The 19344-nt window shown below is 42.5% G+C and overlaps 2 protein-coding genes across 5 annotated transcripts; one reads left to right on the top strand and one right to left on the bottom strand.

Annotated features, from left to right (window-relative positions):
• On the top strand, positions 575-7406 carry LOC8064191 (cysteine proteinase inhibitor). The gene is made up of 4 exons (XM_002439967.2): positions 575-667; positions 2427-2594; positions 2696-2877; positions 7300-7406. The coding sequence occupies exons 1-4, from the start codon at positions 575-577 to the stop codon at positions 7343-7345; spliced, it is 489 nt and encodes a 162-aa protein (XP_002440012.2). The 3' UTR covers positions 7346-7406.
• LOC8077681 (zinc finger CCCH domain-containing protein 36) lies at positions 2235-19057 on the bottom strand. 4 transcript variants are annotated; one of them, XM_021447576.1, is made up of 9 exons: positions 18892-19057; positions 15300-15477; positions 14961-15145; positions 13522-14876; positions 13293-13445; positions 4672-4779; positions 4542-4587; positions 3251-4135; positions 2235-3086 (listed from the first exon to the last, which is right to left on the bottom strand). In XM_021447576.1, exons 2-5 carry the CDS (start codon positions 15440-15442, stop codon positions 13374-13376), a joined length of 1755 nt encoding a protein of 584 aa, XP_021303251.1. In that variant the 5' UTR covers positions 15443-15477; positions 18892-19057; the 3' UTR covers positions 2235-3086; positions 3251-4135; positions 4542-4587; positions 4672-4779; positions 13293-13373. The 4 variants fall into 4 exon arrangements, with proteins under 4 accessions (XP_021303251.1, XP_021303250.1, XP_021303248.1 ...); XM_021447575.1 differs by having other exon boundaries at positions 2235-2872; positions 2946-4135; XM_021447573.1 differs by having other exon boundaries at positions 2235-4135.

The following is a 19344-nucleotide window of genomic DNA, read 5'->3' on the forward strand; positions in this document are numbered from 1 at the left end:
TTGCTGGGAGGCAGTGAAGGATCGTGACGGGCTCCACCTCACGTTTGAGGTTCTACTGATATCACAAGTTCAGAATCAGAGCACGGCCCAGCCCGCACACAAGCGACAGACAGACGTGGACGCGCTGACGAAGCGATCAAGTAACACCCACGTGGCTGAGTGAGCGTACGCGTCAAAGGCAGCCCATATACATAGTGGGCTCTAGGCCCATCTGCATATCTAACAAAAAACACCCTAAAAATGAGAGCGAGTATAGCACATAAGAGCAATACTATGAGAAGGGCATTAGAGCATCTCCAACAGTTGGCCATTTGAGTTATACATTCTAGGAATTTGCCAAAAATTTTAAAAATTGGTCTCCAACAGTTGGCCATTTGACTTATGCATTTTGCCAAACTTGGCATTTGATGGACCAAACTAGGCATTTTTGTATAGGCTCTTTGGCTTGGCAAATTTAGAATCCCGGACTACCGGGAGCACGCGCGTTGGGAAGGTTGAACGACGACCAGACCGCGATCTAGTTCCCGTGCATCGAGCGCTGCTTTGGCGACCTGTCGTCCGCGATGGAGCAGCGATGGAGTCGAGGACAAGGAGCCGCGATGGAAGCATGTATCTGGATGCCGCGATGGAGCGATGGACCGATGGTTTCCTGGACGACGGAGCGATGGTTTCCTAGGATGACAGAGCGATGGACGACGGGGCGATGGATGCCGCGACCTCGACTTGGCGGGTTTCTGGTGCCGCGATGGTTGACGGGCGCCGCGATCTGGTTGAGGGATGCCGCGATGGATGCGCGCAAATAGGATCAGAATCCCGAACAAATCTTGGTGGGTCCACAATTTTGGAAAATGGCAAGTTAAAAATGCCGAACTGTTGGAGATCGCCTTTTTTCCCTTTGCCAAATGGTTTTGAGACTTGGCATTCTCTAAAAAATGGCAAAGGAAAAATGGCCAACTGTTGGAGATGCTCTTAGTAGTCCGTAAAAACACAAACCTAGCATTGGCAAGTAGGCTTTTGGTAGCAATGGCCAATGGCAAAACGAGTAATGTTGTAGAAAAACTGATAATAAAACAATGTGAGCATTGTAAGCTAAGCACAATAGAGACACTGGGGTCCTTTGAGACAACTATACGTTGCAGACAGTAGATGTCCTTTGATACAACTATACTAGTAAGTAGTACGTACTACTAATTAGTTTGTTACAAGGCAGCATGATCTGGACAGTGGTCCACTGCAATCTCATGTGCGGATGTGCGCTCAGAGCCTTATTAGGTTAGTATAAATAGCATGTACTGAACTAGGGATCATTCTTATGGTCATCTGTAACGTTAATAACGTTAATTACAAAAACATCGAACTGACTGAAGCGGACTAGTCTTATGAGAGGTGTTCCGATCCAAACAAACAAAGAATGGCTGTTCGAAAACTTTTGTAATGTACCATCCCATATGGGATGTAATATGAGAAGTTGCAATAAACACGATTGCTAAGAACAAGAGCCTTTTTGTAACTGTCTTTTTTCTGCAATAAATTTCTGTAGTTCTCAAAAAAAAAAAAAAACTGTAGCCTTTCTCCTTCTGTAGAACATTCTCAGTGAGTGACAGAGGGAAATAGTAATGTCTCAGCTTCAGCTTTTTCCGTCCATCAGAAAATCATGTATTTAATACTCCCTCCGTTCCAAATTATAAGTCGCTTTGACTTTTTTTAGTTCATTCATTTTGACATATTATGATATCTATATGCATAGCGAAATGGATGTACCAAAAAAATCAAAACGACTTATAATTTAGAAGAAAGAGAGTAGTTAACATAATCAAATGTGATGCAATTTTTTCGCTAGACTGAGAGTAGCCACAAACATCAAAAGACCGAGATGCTGGATCCACAGCTTTCCAAAGTTCAGCCATAAGTCTGACAAAGGGAATCACATACAACAGATGCAAAGCCAGGTTTGAGGAGAGCAATAGCCGCGGAGAAAATTTAAAATTTATGAATCATGGCTTGATGGCTTACATATCAAAGGTCGATGTATAATTGGAAGGTCTAAATGTACACATGGGATAATATTTTCTGATAAAAACACCAAGACTTGCATGAGCTGAAAAATCAGATGGCAGTCGTAATCAGCCTTCAGACATTTACATTCATAGCAATAAAATTCCTCGTACTGAGTACTAACAACACTGAAGAGGGTTTGGGCTTTCAACAGTAACAAATTGGATGCATGGTATATCTTCAAGAACCGCGAGGAACGATTGAAATTGAATTGAATAAACATGCAATAAATTACACATCTACTTAGAAGTTAAAACCTGGCCGTCCTCCACTCCAGACTTATGCTGATCTGGCTTCATGGAACAATATTTGTTGCTGCTCTACTACTAAAAGCAGGAGTGGCCGCTGTCATCTGTCTCGTCTCACTGCAGCTTCCTCTTTCTCCCACTGCACAGCTGCTCAACTCCAGCAGCCATGGCCAAGACGAATGGCCTGTGGGGATGGTGGACGACGTCCAGGACACACCGGCAGGGTGCGAGAAAGGCCTCGAGGCCATCAAGCTCGTGTGCTTCACAAACGCAGAGCACAACGGCAAGACCGTAAGACATGTCCCTCTGCATAAACCACCACCTTCACACCTTCAAGTTGAGATCATTGGAGCCACCACTGATGATGCATCACATGTATAATATATGTGCAGAACGCGATACTAAAGTTTGTGAGGTCGGTGAAGGTGAGGTATCAGGTGGTGGCCGGGACCATGCACCAGTTTACTGTCAAGGTGAAGGAGGCGGGCAGCACCAAGAAGCTGTACAAGGCCAAGGTGTGGGCGATGTGGAAGAACTTCAAGCAGCTGCAAATGCCGCAGTCACCTGACCTGAGGTACAAGCTCTTTCACAGGTGTAGCACAAAAAATAGGAGGGAATAACACTGAAATAGCTTTGCAAAACCTGTACTAGCAAGTGGTGATCACTCTGGAAGTTTTCCCTTGTGTTTGGATAACCATGTTTCAGGAAAGAAATAAAGGTGTCATCTCCCAGTGCGATGATGTGTTTTCCCCTGAAGGCTCACAGGCTTTTCGCTGGAGGCTGCTGGAGCATAACAATGAAAAAGGATTTAGTTGTTGGACATGAAATACATCTCAATGGAAAAGTAGCAAGATCTTCCTCAACTATCTAATGAAGCATAGACATAATTAACATTAAACTGGAGAGCAACTGGAATGTACAACTGCTACTATATGCAAAAGCACTACCTGTTGAGCGAATCTAACTTTGGAAACATTACAGTCAACAAGCCAGCCCCAACAATTGGATTTTTGTACAACTTTACCAAATCCAAAATTTTTGGAAATGAAGTTAGTAAACATTAAAAACTCAGATTGCTCTTTTCAATTTTCCATATGGGTTGCCCAGGACTCGAACTCGGAACTAGTCAGATGGAGTAGATAATTCTTCCTTGTTACAATAGAAAAAACCCCTCCCCAAATCATGCTTGCATTTTTCATTGCACGACTTTCCCTATGTAGAAATAGCCAATTTCTATTCCGGGTACATTATAAGCTATACATCTGCAGCTTCGGCGGCTATGAAACGCATGATACATGAGAATTTCTACAGAGTTAAGCTCAACCTACAATTGTCCGGGCTATCCTACTTATCCACTCTGAAGCTATGAAGGCGGAGCTAGTCTTGATTGTCATAATCCTCATCCTCTCCAATCTATGGTTTTTTGACAAAGCAAACTGGACAGGGCCCATTGTTCATGTCAGGCAGTTCCCAAGCCCCAGAAAGTGGAACAGATGGTCCTGTAGTGGCTGCAATGGAACTAGTTGCTGGAGCAATTAGTCCTAAATTGGCTGCAGCTAAATTAGTTGCTGGAGCTTATGACTGGGCTTGGGGTGGCACTGTAATCTCATACTCTTCATCAGTTGGATCTAAATTCAAGTCAATGTTCCTTAGGGAAGCCCTGGCACTGCTCATTGGTGTAGTAGACTTTTAGGCTGGCTAGCTTGCTAGATTAGTTCTCCACGAATTGTTCATGAGTCATGACACCCCCGCCAAGTTCCATGTCCACCGCGGCAGCCTCTCACACAACCCCTCGCACAGCTTCTGCCATTGCTTGTATGGTTTTCTGCTTCCTGCACACAAGAAACTTGTTCAGCAAAAAAGAGCTCAAAATTCTAAGGCTCAATAGTGGGATTACCATCTTTGATAATATCTAGTGAAATGTGGAAGATACATAACAGAGGGAAACATCCTTGGAACTTTCAAACATAGTATGTGGCATGCCATATGGGAGCAAGGACATGTTTGAGGAAGAAGAAGAAGAATAAGAAGAAGAAGAATAATAAGAAGAAGAATAATAAGAAGAAGAAGAGAAAGTTATGGGATTGAAATAGCCAATCTGAAAGTTCAAGGGTAAAATTGAGCCTCTAGTGAAACTTTGGGGGTGAAATTGGATATTTCGCCAAATTATTATGAAAGATACATGAGAATTGTGAACTATGCAACATCCACAAGGAGTTATGGATAATAGTGACTTACGTTTCTTGTCCTCTTTAATTCCTCCTCGCTTCCATCTTCCACTTTCCTGATGACAATTCAACATTTATCAACACTTTGTAGAAGATGATTTGGGCATGTAAGAACCTTATTAACTACAGGATAGATATACCTCCTTTGCCAAGCTTATCATCAGCAATGACATCAGATGCACCAATGTCTGGAACTTCGCTGACTTCCCTCAAGAAGTCAGACATACTATGTTTGTATGCACTGCTTCCTGAACACATCAATAAAAAAAAATTAATGAGTTACAGAAATGACGAATTAATAACATGCAAAAAATGATGCTACACAGAAAATAATTTCATTTTTTCCTCCATATGACATAGGGATGCAGGCAGGTTTGTCCGCGAACCCACAAAGCAAGTTGTTGCCACGTGAACCAGTGAACCACTCTACCTAGGCAGTAGGCATGCTAGTGTAGAACACTCGGCCAATGGAAGGCACCATAAATCTAGTATACAATGGTGAAAGTTCTTTTCGCTAACGTGGAAATGCTGGGATCCTACGGAGCTTCGTGGCTCTCATAATTAGTAATTTCCCCATCATATATTCTAAACTATGACAGATATGCTGTTGAGAATGTCATGGTAACTGAAATGTGAAAAGGCATGTTCTAATGGCTGTTCTGTAATATCACTGGCACTATTTCCTTTCTGGAGCAGGAAAAAAAAAGTACATTAGATGCCCCCCAGAACAAGGGATTCTAATTTTTCAAAACTAAATAGAAATTCATTAAGCAAATTAAAGGGTAGAGTGGGGCTCACGGGACAAATGCAAAATTTACTCTACGAAAAAAGAAGATGTGGAACTTTCAGGAAGGGCGAATTTAGAAGTTATTGTTTCCTTAGAAGCCCAATATGTATGCTTTTTCTTGTGCATGAAACCATAGCACAAGATTCTAATTTATATGCTCTTAGTTATCACAAACACATCCATTCGCAATGCAGTTCTATTCTCTAGCGTATAGCCATTTTGCAACATTTGAACTGTAGAGAATAGTAGATTTAGTTATTTTACATTTTTTTACCATATGGTATCAAAGGATATACATTTGGGTGGCCAATTTTATGAGATGACATCAATATATACCCAGGGTATGTGACTTGACAAAAGATGAAAATTGCCCAACTATGCATTGCAAAGAAAAAAACAAGAGGGCAAAAACTTATTGACATTGTAAACTCCAAACAAGCACTCCATTGTAGTCATTCAGATGAGCAAGAGCTAATAATATGAATCGGGAGGACCATATAGGCCATGTTTGGCAGAGCTCTGCCAAACATTTTTTTTACTAAGAAATCATTCTATGCTGATTCTGTGAAGTGATGAAGCTGAAAAAATAGCTTCTCCTGATTCACTCCATGCACATAGTCATTTTATGCATAGAGTTTATTCTAGAGAACCATACAGAAACATTTTCAGTCAGAGAATCAGCTTCCACAGAGAATCTAGAGCATGGGGAGCTCTACCAAACAGGCCCTTACACTCCACTCCTTTGTAGTCATTTAGATGAGCAAGAGCTAATAATATGAACTCCAAACAAGCACTCCATGAAAACTCCAAATAAATCCTTTATTGGCATTGGAAACTCCAAAACTCGACCTTCGACATATTAAAATTCAATTGACAATCACTTGTCCAATTCATCGTGATGATTTCCTTGTGAGCAGGGAATTCCTTGTGGTAGGGTAACAAGCTAGACAAGTGGTAAACCCTTAATCTAGTGTTAACACAATGGAACAACATTTAAGTATTTATTGCCCAATCAACAAGGGGCCTGTTTGCAAGACCAAGAGGCATTTTATAACACTAAATAATTCTTACATCTAATAATCAACCCTTATCCGAGGGTGGGTTGGGTATTAAAGACTTAAGAAATATGAATATTAGCTTGCTTTGTAAGTGGTCGTGGAAAGCTGAAAATGGTGATGGCATTTGGCAGGATATTGTTAGGAAGAAATATATGAGGAAAGGGATGATCTGTTTGTTGACTAAAAACCCCAAGAATTCCCGTGTGGAATGACTTACTAAGAGTTAGACATATCTATTTGAAAGGAAGATCAATGATGGTAGGAAATGGTAAATCTACCAGTTTTTGGCATAAAATATGGAGTCTTGTCTCCTTAGCAGACAAGTTCCCTGAATACATGAAATTGAAAAATTGGCGTCTTTCTTTCAGGAGATGGCTGCATGAAGACCTTCAGTGTCAATATAGAAGATTGCATGACATTGTGTTTTGGTATGGCACTAATTCTGAGAAGGATCGTGCTAAATAGGACTGGGAAAAAATCTGGTTTGTTCTCTGTTAAGTCAACATACAAATACTTGTGTAGACAGGATTATGGGCCTAATTTCATAAGATCTGGAAAGCGAAACTCCCATTGAAAATCAAGATTTTCATGTGGCTTGTTTCTCAAAACGTCATTCTCACTAAGAACAATTTGGTAAAACATAAATGGAAAGGCAATAAATCTTGTGCTTTTTGCAATGAGAATGAAAGTGGTAGGCACTTGTTTGAATGTCCCACGGCCAAATATGCTTGGAGCTTATTGGCTCACTCTTTAGGGTCTGTCTGCAGGCCGAATAGTATGGAACAGTACTGGTTTGGATTCATAAGATTCTTCCTCAAGGGCCATTTGGCGTACAAGAAATACAGTCTGCTTTGATAATAAAAGGGTGAAGTCTCCTACTGAGATTGTCTGTCTTATCTGCTCCTTTCTGACGTACTGGGCAGGTCTTCTCAAGGAGGGCCTGAAGGAACAGGTGACCCGAGGCGCTGAAGTGGTGAAATCAACGGCTCTCTACTTCCACATCAAGAAGCTTCGGACGCGTACACAAGAGGAGCATCAGCTGGTGCTGTTTGCTGGATAGAAAGCTTCTTGATGTTAGCAGGGTTGCTTGAGCTTTTGCTGTTTAGGCATTGTGATCGTCCTTTTGGTTGTTAGACTCAGCTCTAGTTGGTGCAATGTTTGTCCGTCCCACTGTTGAGGAGGTGATGTCAAACTCTGGATGGTAGTGTTAATTGTTTCAGGCGTATGTTCCCTAGGTGATCATCTGTCTGAATCATCCTTATTTTCGATCGTGTCGTGTTTTGGCTCCAAACTATGACTCTGTAATTCTGTTGCTTTGGTAATGAAATTCGGTTTACCGGTGTGGAAAAAACCGACCCTTATCCAATGAAGATAACTCATGCAACCAAACTTTAAGAGAAAAGGCATCTGTGCAACCAAACTTTAATAATTTGAATTATTAGGATAGTGTAACAGATGACTCACATGTTTGGCAAAAACATGCTTCAATGAAGATAACTCGTAAAATTTTCAGATTCCCCGTCACATCGAATCTTTAGACACATGCATGAAGTATTAAATATAGACGAAAAGAAAAACTAATTGCACAGTTTGGTCGGAATTGACGAGACGAATCTTTTGAGCCTAGTTAGTCCATGATTAGACAATATTTGTCAAATACAAACGAAAATGCTACAGTGTCAATTTCCCAAAATTTTTTGGAACTAAACAAGGCAATAGTCGGAAGAAATGGCAATGCCAGTTTGTGTGTTGCACTATGTGTAGCATTAGTCATAGATGAACATAGTCGAAAGAAATCCCTTTATTATAGCATCCACTCCATGCAATAGACATGCATAGTGACAATAACGCATAAAACAGTCACGGACTCAGTCGCGTCAAGCTGTAAAGGAATGGACACTTGTGCACTTTATGGCCTTGGCGCCCATGATATGAAATGAGACGTGATTCGAAGCCGTGTGGCACAATATGTCCAATCAACAAGCCAAATCTCCATGATGCCAAAATATCCTTCCCGGGGTGCCCTTGTGAAAGTTCATTATGTTACATGAATCAATTGCACTCTTGAGAGGGCTACCTAGGTTATAGTGGACATGATCTTGTACAAAAGATTGTCTCAAGCTCAATGAAGTTGACTAGGGTTGACCAAGGATAAAATAGTCGACAAATTGTAGTCTCTAGATCAACTGCTTGTTTCACTTTGTTGGTGAGCACCTCCTATCCCTCCCTCTAGAGCCTATCACAAGTCTACGAGACCATAGAGGACCATACTATCATGATTCTCAAGGTCTCTTAAGGATCCTTGGGGATAAGTCTTTGGGAGCTTCAAGGTGTGTTTCCCTCGGAGTCAAGAAATGTTAAGATGATGTGTCCTCATGATCATGGAGTCGATTTGTGACCCTCTTTTAGCCTTCAAAAGATGAGAGTGCATCCAAATGCTATGTCATCATAAGCCACAGGTCCTCGAGGAAGCCAAGCTCGAGTCTTACATAGCGTGGGGAGAGATTCTGAACCCATGATCAATATTGACCTATGTTTATTGAATAAGAGAAGCAAGAAGGCAGCAAAAGGAATGCAACCATGGAACTTACCACCTTGTACTACGCATCGAATGATGTGGTTGGCACACCATGACACCAATGAGCATATGTTCTTCCTTAACTATAAAAAGTCCATGACATGAACTTTCACATGCATTGAGATCAAGCAAAGACTTGGATGGCTAGCATTGCTAAAGTGGAGTAGCCAACCTAAGACAGGCTTGAATTTTCATTGGAGTACCATTGTACGCTGGAGAACCAAAAACTAATTTGTTTGGTAGGAGACAAATGTGAGTGCATTGGCCACCTATGTTCAAACATAGATTCTCAAACTTAGAGCACCATTTTATTTTCTTAAAAAAATCATATTTCCTACACCATCATTGCACTATCTTTTGCGTTGTTGCTTCCAATCCCATGTTCTTTGATCACCAACCATTTCAAGCTAATTTGTGAAGCAAGCGGTTCAAAAGGCAATGTGGGAACTAGGCATACAAAGTGAATAATGTCAAGGTATGGAGTTGCTAGAGGTGGAGCACATTCTTATGCCACCATGGTCACACAACTTATGAGCTAAAAATAAGAGATGTTTGATGCCACCAACCACAAAATGATGAACAAAAGTAAAGAAATCTCCTTGAACAACTCTAGAGTTGAAAGAAGTGTTGGCGACTTGGCGTAGGTCGTCAACGATGGGTTGGTTCGGGACCTTCGGCCTGGACGAGGCAGAGGGTCCGTTAAGCGAGTGGGGACTCTCCCTGCGCGATGTGGCAGGAATTCAGATCTCCGTTTACTAGGGGAGAGCCAAGTTCGATCGAAATGAGAGTCAATAAATGCTTTCAACTAACTCCCCAAGAGGGCATTTACAACCCCTTTATATAGGGCTCAGTTATCATTACCATAACGCCCCGTGATGGTGGCGGAATATCCTGGCATATTCCGCTCCATGGGTACTAACTCACATCGCTACTTGAGTAATTCCTCCCTTTGAACAATTTACAATGGTATGGGCCGATGTCCGAGCCCTAATACGGCCCAAGCAGGCCTATAGGAGAACTCTTGGTGGCACAGACCTTCGCTCTGTCGCCCTTTGCTAGGGTCCGCTAGCGAGCCTTCGCAACCCTCAAGGCGAAGGTTCTGCGATAGGCTTCGAGGGTCCTTCACTTCGGCCGTTCTCCGGCACCTGCATCCCAAAGCGTTGAACCGTGTTAGCGTCCTTGTCCCCCGAGCCTTCGCCACCTGATGGCCGAAGGTTCGGTGGATAAGCAAAAGCGGCTTGTAACCTGCGCCCTGGGAGAGCATAGCCTTCGCCTTCGAGCCTCCGCGCTAGCGCAACAAGGGAGGGCGGGCGATCCCCCAACAAGAAGTATAACACCTGCTTAGGTTGTGAGTCATCACAAGTCCAACAGTCGCTTGTGCCCTGCATTTTCACAAGAGAGTTTTGACACAAGCTCCTTACCCATCGCACGCAAGAGCTAACACAACCCTACCAGAAGTTTTAGCGGGCTAGAGGGATATCACAGAAGGATGCATTGTGATGGAACTAGCAAACATGCCTAGCGTTGCCATGGGACATATAGAATTGCTTATCATGCGATCACTTTGCGGTTTGGAGATTTATTCAAAGATTGGGAATCTAAGTGAGAGCTACGCATGGACGAGCGCTACTTGATCGCATCCTGTGTTCAAATCCGTCTTGGGATAAAAAAATTCCACCCAATTCATGGACTCGCACTACTCTAACTCGCATGTGCACGAGAATGGCGGACCATGGAAACACTCTTTACACAATCATGCCCGTGCGTTGCTACGGGACATATAGCTTGTTGTGTCGTCACATGGACAACTTGTGACTCGAAGATTTATCCAACGATCATGTCATTTGTTCTAATTCGTCAAGGAATCAAACTTTGTATCATGCTTGGATGAATGTTGCTTTAACTCAAATGGCCACATGAGGCTTGAAGATTTATCGATTGCGTCATGCGCTCCAATTTGTCTTGGGATTGAGTGTCGCACATGTTGCTCTAACTCATACAGACATATAGGAAAGTGACATACCACAAAAACAATACATATTCCAATTTGTCTTGGTGAGTCATCACATGTCCAACACTTGCTTGACCCATGCGTCTTCGCAATAGAGTTTTGGCACAAGCTCTTCACCCAGTATCACGCGCAAGGGATAATACATAGCCCTAACAGAACTTTTCGCGAAACGGAGGGATAGAGCCGAAGGATGCATTGTGAAACGATACGATTAGCTTATTGTGTGATCTCCTTGCAACTTGGAGAATTATTCAAGGATTGTGTCATGCGTTGTGATTCATTTTGGAATCTGACAGAGTGTCATACCTGGATGTGTGCAGCTTGATTGCGTCATGCAGATACAACTCCTTCCTCGCACATGCACATGAGTGTGACAAACTAGGGGAACTCTCCATACTTTAATATTATACAAGCAAACATGCTCCTACATTGCAACAAGATGTACAACTTGTTGCGCAATTACCTGGATGACTCACGGCTAGATTTATCCAACAATCATGGCATGTCTTCTAATGCATCAAAGAATCAAACATTGTATCGTGCTTAGATGCACAATGCTTTGACTTGTATAGGCATAGGAGGCATGGAGATTTATCGATTGTCACATGCTCCAATTTGTATTGGGATTAGACTCTACATCGTGTTTGCACACGCTACTCTAACTTGTACAAACACAGGAGTGGCACACAACGAAAACAATACATATTCCAATTTTTCTTGGGATCAAACTCTGCACCGTGCCATAAGCACGAGAGTGAAGGGCCATGGAAATGCTCTATACTTAGGAAGATACAGCGTAAGGGATTTCAACTCCCTCGTCGTTCTCGAAGTGATCGGGTAGGATGGAAGGACACATTGCAATAGCCATGCACAAGGAAATTCGGATCATTCTCAAAGCCTTGATGATTTGGCACCAGCAAACCACTATCTTCAAGAACGTTTCCCTCTTCCATACGATGCATGCTACTCAACTGTGATGCCTTGCTAGTGCCATGGGTTGTGGTCATTTTTTTGTCATCTTCAAGAATGCACCCCCCCCCCACACACACACACACAACACACACACAAATGGAGACAAATGGAAGGACACGTTGCAATAGCCATGCATTTTGGGTCATTCTCAGTGCCTTGATTTGGAACTTGCATACCACTGTCATCTTCAAGAACGGCTCTCCCTTCCAGACGATGTAGGCTACTCACCCGCGATGCCTTGCTAGTGCAAGGGTTGTGGTCATTTTTCTATTATAAGCACAAGAACGAATATGATTTGAAAAACCAACTGGTTGTAACAAAATTTTTCCTAATCCAAGGACACATTTCTCACGCTTGTTCAAGAAAAAATGGTCACAACCTTGGCAAGCTAGAGATAAAAGATCTAGCTACTCAACAAGGATAGGGGCATCGATAACCATGCCCAAGCAGAGGCAACATGAAAGGAAACAATGAGTGACCAAACAAACTAATGCAACAGTAATACAAAGAGTTGAACAATGACATATTCGATGGAGTTAAAGCAACTAAGCATCCATTGGCCATGGAGACAAATGCCATGGTGGTAGTCCTCTATCAAAAGGGTAGACTAGAGAGAGATGTCCAGCATCAAGCTGTCTCAATTACTTATGACATGATAAGGGCCTCTACCACAAAGGTCACAATCATATGTTGAGTAGGGTTCCACAATAAGGCTGAATATTTAGTACTAATGTATGTTCACTCTCTTTCTAGAAGCTAGATCATATCCAAAACTCTTTACATCCTCACTTGAAATAGTGCTAAATGTTAAAGTATTGATCCTCCCTTGCCATTTTTTATACTAACAACCAAAAAGGTTGTAGTTAAGCTATCCCACCCATCTTTCTCTACTTTAACATTCTATATTAGTTCACATGTGACATGTACTAAGAAAATTAAAAATATGGCCTCATGCCCCTACTAGTCCTTTTCTTGCCACAATATTGAACTATATGACATCTGCTAGTAAATTGTAGTTGACTATAAATTATGAAGACAATTTAAGAATGTGTCTTCTATTCAAACACTATCAACACTGAATAAAAGAGAGCACTTCTCAACTTAGAAAGCATAAAACAAAAGGGACAAAACAGCATAGGAGGAGAAAAAGAGTAAGCATCATTGTTTAACACATATTCGATAACCAGATATGCAGTTAAGCTTGTTCTTGGCTGCATTAGATGCCATCACATTTAACATGCAAACATAAACTAAAATCTACCATCTCCAGTTACTCTAAGGGAGTTCAGATTGAAGTCTGCACAACCAACCAGGTTTAAGCTAAAAAATATATTATTTAGAAACGACTGACATACCAATATTAACTTGCTGGGCCTACAAATGAAGGTTAACCAGATTGGTACGACATAAGGCTCAAGCTGTCATCACCATCAAGCTCAAGCTCCCATCTCTGTGCTGCCGTACTTGAAGGTTGGATGACATGGTGTGCTGTGCCTATCAACATATGCCTGCGATTGAATAAACAGAAGTAAAATAATGTGAGAGCTGATTGCTTGCATTAAACTGGAAGTGCAAGATATTTACCTTCACAAGTTTTTCTATCTTTGGTCCACAGGTGGCTATGTACTTGGTAATCAACTCTTCAGTAGTTGGTACTTGATTTGGCTCAATTGAGTCCACAACCTTCTCAACAGATTTTTTCACTACCAGTCTATGAGCATCTTTACTCAGATTACCTTTTTTCCATATTGGTTTGACCAACTCCTTTATATGTTCTGCCAAATGAAAGCGAAAGTCCCTTGTTTTCTCATTGTTATAAGCTGCATCCTTTTTTCTGTCATAAGCTTTGACCTTGATAATATCATCCAGGCTAGAGCTGCGTCCTCTATCAGGAGCAATCAAGCAAGCATGTGCATTTGCATACTGATTTGTATGCTGACTTGAAATGTTGCTGGATATATTGGAGGGCTTGAGATTATTTGTATTCCCAACTTTAGGAGGTTCAACATAGTCAACAAATGGGTCATACTGACTTTCTGAAAGTGTTGTATTATCAGGAAAACTAAAAGACGGTACAAAAGGCACTGATGTTTCCCAGACCTCATCCTTGATTGGAGAGTGGGACCCAGCTGGCATTATATAAGGTTCAGGTTCACTGCCCACAAACAATGCAGGTCCAGAACTAGAAGTACCACAGCCCTTTCCAACATCAAGGTATCTATGGAGATCAGCCTTCTCAATATCAGATGTGAACAGATGATGGGACTGTATTCCCAGATGAGAAGTTGCTAGAAGAGATGGGCTACCGAAAGAACGTTCAGAGGTAGCAAAGCAAGGATTTCTGGACCCTGTTAAGCTATGTGAGCTGTATGAAGCATGGAATGAGTGATGTTCTTTCTGATGTATGTTAGGAATAGTCTTTGTCGCTCCACCATATGGTGACAGCTTCTCACCGAGTTGGAGAGGATCAGATGAAACAGACAAGCCAAACGATTGATATGGATAGTCTGAAAGGTAAGTTCTTGAGACATGGGAATCACTATCACTGCTTCCCTTGTCCGTGCCGAACTGAAAGTTACCTCCATCTAATCTTGAATAGGTACCTCTAGCATCCAAATAGTTTTCAGTGGCCAAACCAATATGGTGTCCCATGAAACGTTTGTTCTTCTTCTCATGAACTACTGGATTCTGCGCCAGCTCATTTGCATGAGCAGTAGGCTTTTCAGTCAATGAATCACCAATGTTGACGGGCATCCTTTTTGAAACCCCAGGATTGGGAGAGCTGTGTTTACCAGCAAGATGTGCAGACATCTGATTATCTTTGCCAAACGCATAAATAAGATTCCGGTACATTTCATCTTTTGATAAACCCTCTGAATCCTTGAACTGAGGCACTTTCAATTCAGATTTATGTTGTACATGAGATCCTTCTTCAAAACCTATGCACAGCAGGGAGCAATAAGAAGTTGGTTCTGTGATAGCAAGTTGTTGCTCACAGATTGCCCTAGTTAGGAAGCTCATACCTCTATGATTTCCAGAACCAGCTGGTGCATCCAGACCAGCCTTTGCAGAACCTATTCCCTCTCTTTCATGAAGAGAGATGCAGCTCCTTCCTTTCTTGCACCGGCCTTGAACATCAAAGGTACATAATCTGGAGGGCCTTCTGATTTTGTTGTCCAGATTATCACCAGGGGATGAGCTACTCAATCTTTTGTTATGAAATGAATAAGTGAATAAGTACAGATCTGATCATTTTAAGTATGTATAACAGGGGAGAAAACAATAGGCCATTAATCAAAGAATACGATAGCCGAAAATTTTGTTCAACGGTTCAAACTCCTACTAATTACAGTAGAACATACCTCTGAGCATCAGAATCCAGCTGAGTCCCCAAACCATGCAGGCAGTGACCACCAATTATAGAAGTATCATCAGAGTTCATGAGCACATGGCTAGCGTTGTCAGCTTTGTTCAAATATTTATCAACATCACGAGACTGCATCATTGGTTTCTTCTCAGCAGCAGTCACTCCACAAAAACCTAGATGATGCATGGTCAAAATATAAGACCCAAAAATTTCAATACTTTAAAACATTACATCTGAGAAATCTCCAGAGAAGATTTGCTACTAAAGTCACCTTACTCCTGGTGTATCTATTGTCAAACTACTCCAAGTATGTGCCAAAACGTGTTACGTATCCATGCAGCTGTATCTCCCCTCAAGGATATCCTTTTTTTCTTTTCAGAAGATCTCAAGTAGAGTACCTCTATCATCCAGGAAATCACTTATGAAAATTTCATCGTAAGATCTCCCAGGTGCACCTAGATTTCAACTTGGTGGTTTCAATTTTTAATACTAGTTTTTCTGGGTTTTAAACCTTCCCCGGCCCCCTTCACATCCTACACCAAATAAAAAGGAACACAACTTCTATCGAGTATATATAAGCAAATACAATTGTAACACATTAGGTTCAATTCAATGGAGCATGGATATAACAAGAAGTCCATTTCGGGTATGTTTGGTTGCCTGGATTAGGGCATGGACAGGCTTGTAAAATGCAACTTCAGTGTCAGCAGGCCCAAAAAGGCTTTGGGCTCTTCCTCACTGCCACCAGCCTGACACGCCCCATGACACAGGTCCACGGCATTGAACCAAGCTCAGGTTCTCCCACTACCAGACATCAGAATCATTGGAAATACAGTGATTTGCTGCAAGCAAGTGTACTTAGGTGAGCAGATTAGATTGCTTCTGCTAATTAGTTTTTAGAACCTGAGACATGCACTGAATTGACAGGTGGTTTACTGGTTTCTGATATCAAATCATATTCAATTCCATGTTGAGTGATATGATCCGAGTTGTTTGGTGCTACCATCACTTGTGAATTCCATCACTTGAATTTTACTGCTGCTGCAAAACAATCAGTTTACTTGGAATCCTTATATGAGAATCTTGCGCTGCAGATTTGGGGAAAGGAACAGAGAGAAACAAAGAGGAGATGGTAGTTCTTGTGTGAAGCATAGGTAATCCAAATAAAACTCACCACAACAGAACATATCCAATACAAGCTAGACGACCAAACACAACGTTTGGAATACGGGCTAATCTCTGTAGGCAAACCAACCACTGAGCAAAATGCTTGCTCCAACCAGGTCAGGACCCAGGACTGACCTGACTGAGGCCTAGCATGGCTAGGTCCTAAGACAAGCAACCAAACAGACCATTAGTTCCAAGCAAGTTGGGGTAGGCTGGAGCATAGATACATGGTTATTAAGGCATCGCCTAGTCGTTGCCTAGGCATCTGGGCGTTCAAATCAAGGTGTCGTGCCCACCGCAACCTCCCTGCATATGGTGTCGCCTCACGTGAAAAGTCATCACCAAGGCACGGCACCAACACCGTGTGAGCAAAAAGGTGGCTGCGCACAAAAGGAAAAGTTTGTAGAGCAATGTGCGCATGGGAAAATTAGGAGCCACGCGTGGGGAAAACAAGAGGGAGCTAAGCACGCGGAGGGTAAATTGCGTGCCTATAGCCCAATACCTCCCGCGAGAACACGCAGCATCCCTGCGGCTCGCCAATTGAGAGAAGGGGAGGGAAAGAGAGGAGAGAAGGGGAGGGAAGATGGCGGTGGCAGCACCTGGAATCCAGCGGCAAGTCCACCTCATCCAGCTGCTCCCGCCCCTTCCGCTCCGCCGATTCGCGGCTCCTACTGCGACTCACGGCATCCACCGATTTGCGCCTCTGATCTCTCCTCCGTCAGCCTCTGGTGTCCATCCTCCACCCACCAATCCACGCCTGCCATCAATTCATGCCTGCTTCCGCTTCTACGTGGACTTAGTGTCTCCTTCCTCTGCTCTATTCCCTGCCAGTGGCCCAGGACCCTTCTTCAATTGGCTCACAAGTACCTCTTCTTCTCCCCTCCTCTGCACTTTATCTCACTTCCTTCCTCTGCTCTTCCTCTCCTTTCCTTCCTCTGTTCAGAAGTGAACTATATTGCTTATGCTTGCTTGGATCTTGGACATGGATTTGGATATACTCCTTTGATTTGGTATGCTGATTGTGCTTGGAAAGGGTATAAACTGCTCTAACTAGTGGGTGGCGGCTGCTTGTGCATAGGCTCTAAAACTGGCAGCAAAAAAGGTATATGTATCAATGTATTTTTGTCCTGCTCTGATGTAAGTGAGGGTATGTGTATCGTGTCGCCTTGCCGCGCGCCTAATTTGCCTAGGCGTCTGGAAGGAGATGGGTCGCCACACCTCACCTTACTGCCTTAATAACAATGCATAGAAATAAAAGCCACGATAACAAAGCAATGTAGATTACCATCCAACAAAAGGATTAAATATAAAAGGATGGAATGGTGGTAAAGGCTTCAGTAGTAATAGTAACAGGTCTAATGACATGTCAAATTTGGTTCATCGAAATAGTATTCGTTATAATACAAATTATACTGATGGAACTTTTCTTTCCTGCTGTAGGTGCATGAGAGGTTATTAGATTTGGCCATATTTGTGAACCACGATGGCGTGTGCTAATCAAACATAAACAAATAAAATTTTACAAAGGAACTGCAACTCAGAAACTTGGTGTGCTAATCTATTGCACCTCTGTAACTAAGTGAAGAACACGACACAAACAACACCTTCCCTCACATCCCTACATCAGGATTATTTGATTAACGGCATTATAGATGGCACTTCTGACCTATCTGATCAGAACTTGCTAATCAAAAAGAAAATGCCACTTCAACAAAATACATAGTTTTTCACGCAAAACAGTTGTTGATTTAATCAAGAAAAGTCAGTTCATTATTGACAATAGTTAAACAAGGAATCATTAAGACCCACAAGGAAAAGGTATGGTTTTAAAAGAATCAACCGTACATCGCACATGTATGTCATCACTTCACACAGACCAACAAGACAATCAACGTGATGACAGATCTGGCATAATCCACATAATAACTGGAAACTGATAACTAGAGCCTCAAACATGCCACATTGCTTCATCGCATAACACATCGCTCACAGGCTACTATCAAGCCTATTCTCTAGAAAACCATGCAACATCCAGCTCCTCCACCGTTATGGAAACTAGTAAAACCGACAAGGTCAAGTGCAGACATTAGCTCAATCAATCTAGGTATGATTGATCAGCTGCAAAACTTTACCCTAAACCATAGATCGAGGCAGTATAACAACAGATGAATCAGCTACCCAACTCAGGTCAGCATGCTAGGGCAGGCCCTAGAAACACCGCAATACCAGAATCATAGTCATTAGCTAGGGCGGACCCAGTAAAGGACGTTGGTGTACACATGCACACCCTATATTTTCGCAAAGCAATCGAAGTTAGTAGCCACATTACACGCACCGGCGGAGCCAAGGCCCGGCCATCCTGGGCAGCTGGCCAGGCTCGTACAGCAGAGAGAGGCGGGAGGGGAGAGGGAGGTGCGTACGCAGGGTCGCCGGCCGGTGCGCGGAGGACGGAGGCGAGGGCGCGAGGCGGGAGGGGGGGCCGCTGACGACGCCGCCGAGCCTGGGACTGCCCCTCCGTCGCTGAGGGCACGAACCTGAGCGCCGCTGAGCGGGAGTGGGGGAAGGAACAGAAGATGTAGCGTCAAGGCTGCGAGGAAGGGTAAAGACTAGGGTTAATTGGATCTGTGCCATTATAAGGCCTTGTTTAGTTCGTGAAAAAATATGGATTTAGCTATTGTCAATTATTATTTAATTATTTAACTATAGGCTAATTAGACTCAAAAGATTCGTCTCATAAATTATAGAAAAACTATATAATTAGTTATTTTTATTTATATTAATATTCTATACATATACCGTAAGATTTGATATGACGAGGAATCTTAAAAATTTTAGAGAACTAAACAAGGCCTAATTCTTCCGTTTTTGAAGCG

Source organism: Sorghum bicolor, chromosome 9 (genome assembly GCF_000003195.3).
Source record: "Sorghum bicolor cultivar BTx623 chromosome 9, Sorghum_bicolor_NCBIv3, whole genome shotgun sequence".
In the NCBI taxonomy this organism is placed as follows: domain Eukaryota; kingdom Viridiplantae; phylum Streptophyta; class Magnoliopsida; order Poales; family Poaceae; genus Sorghum; species Sorghum bicolor.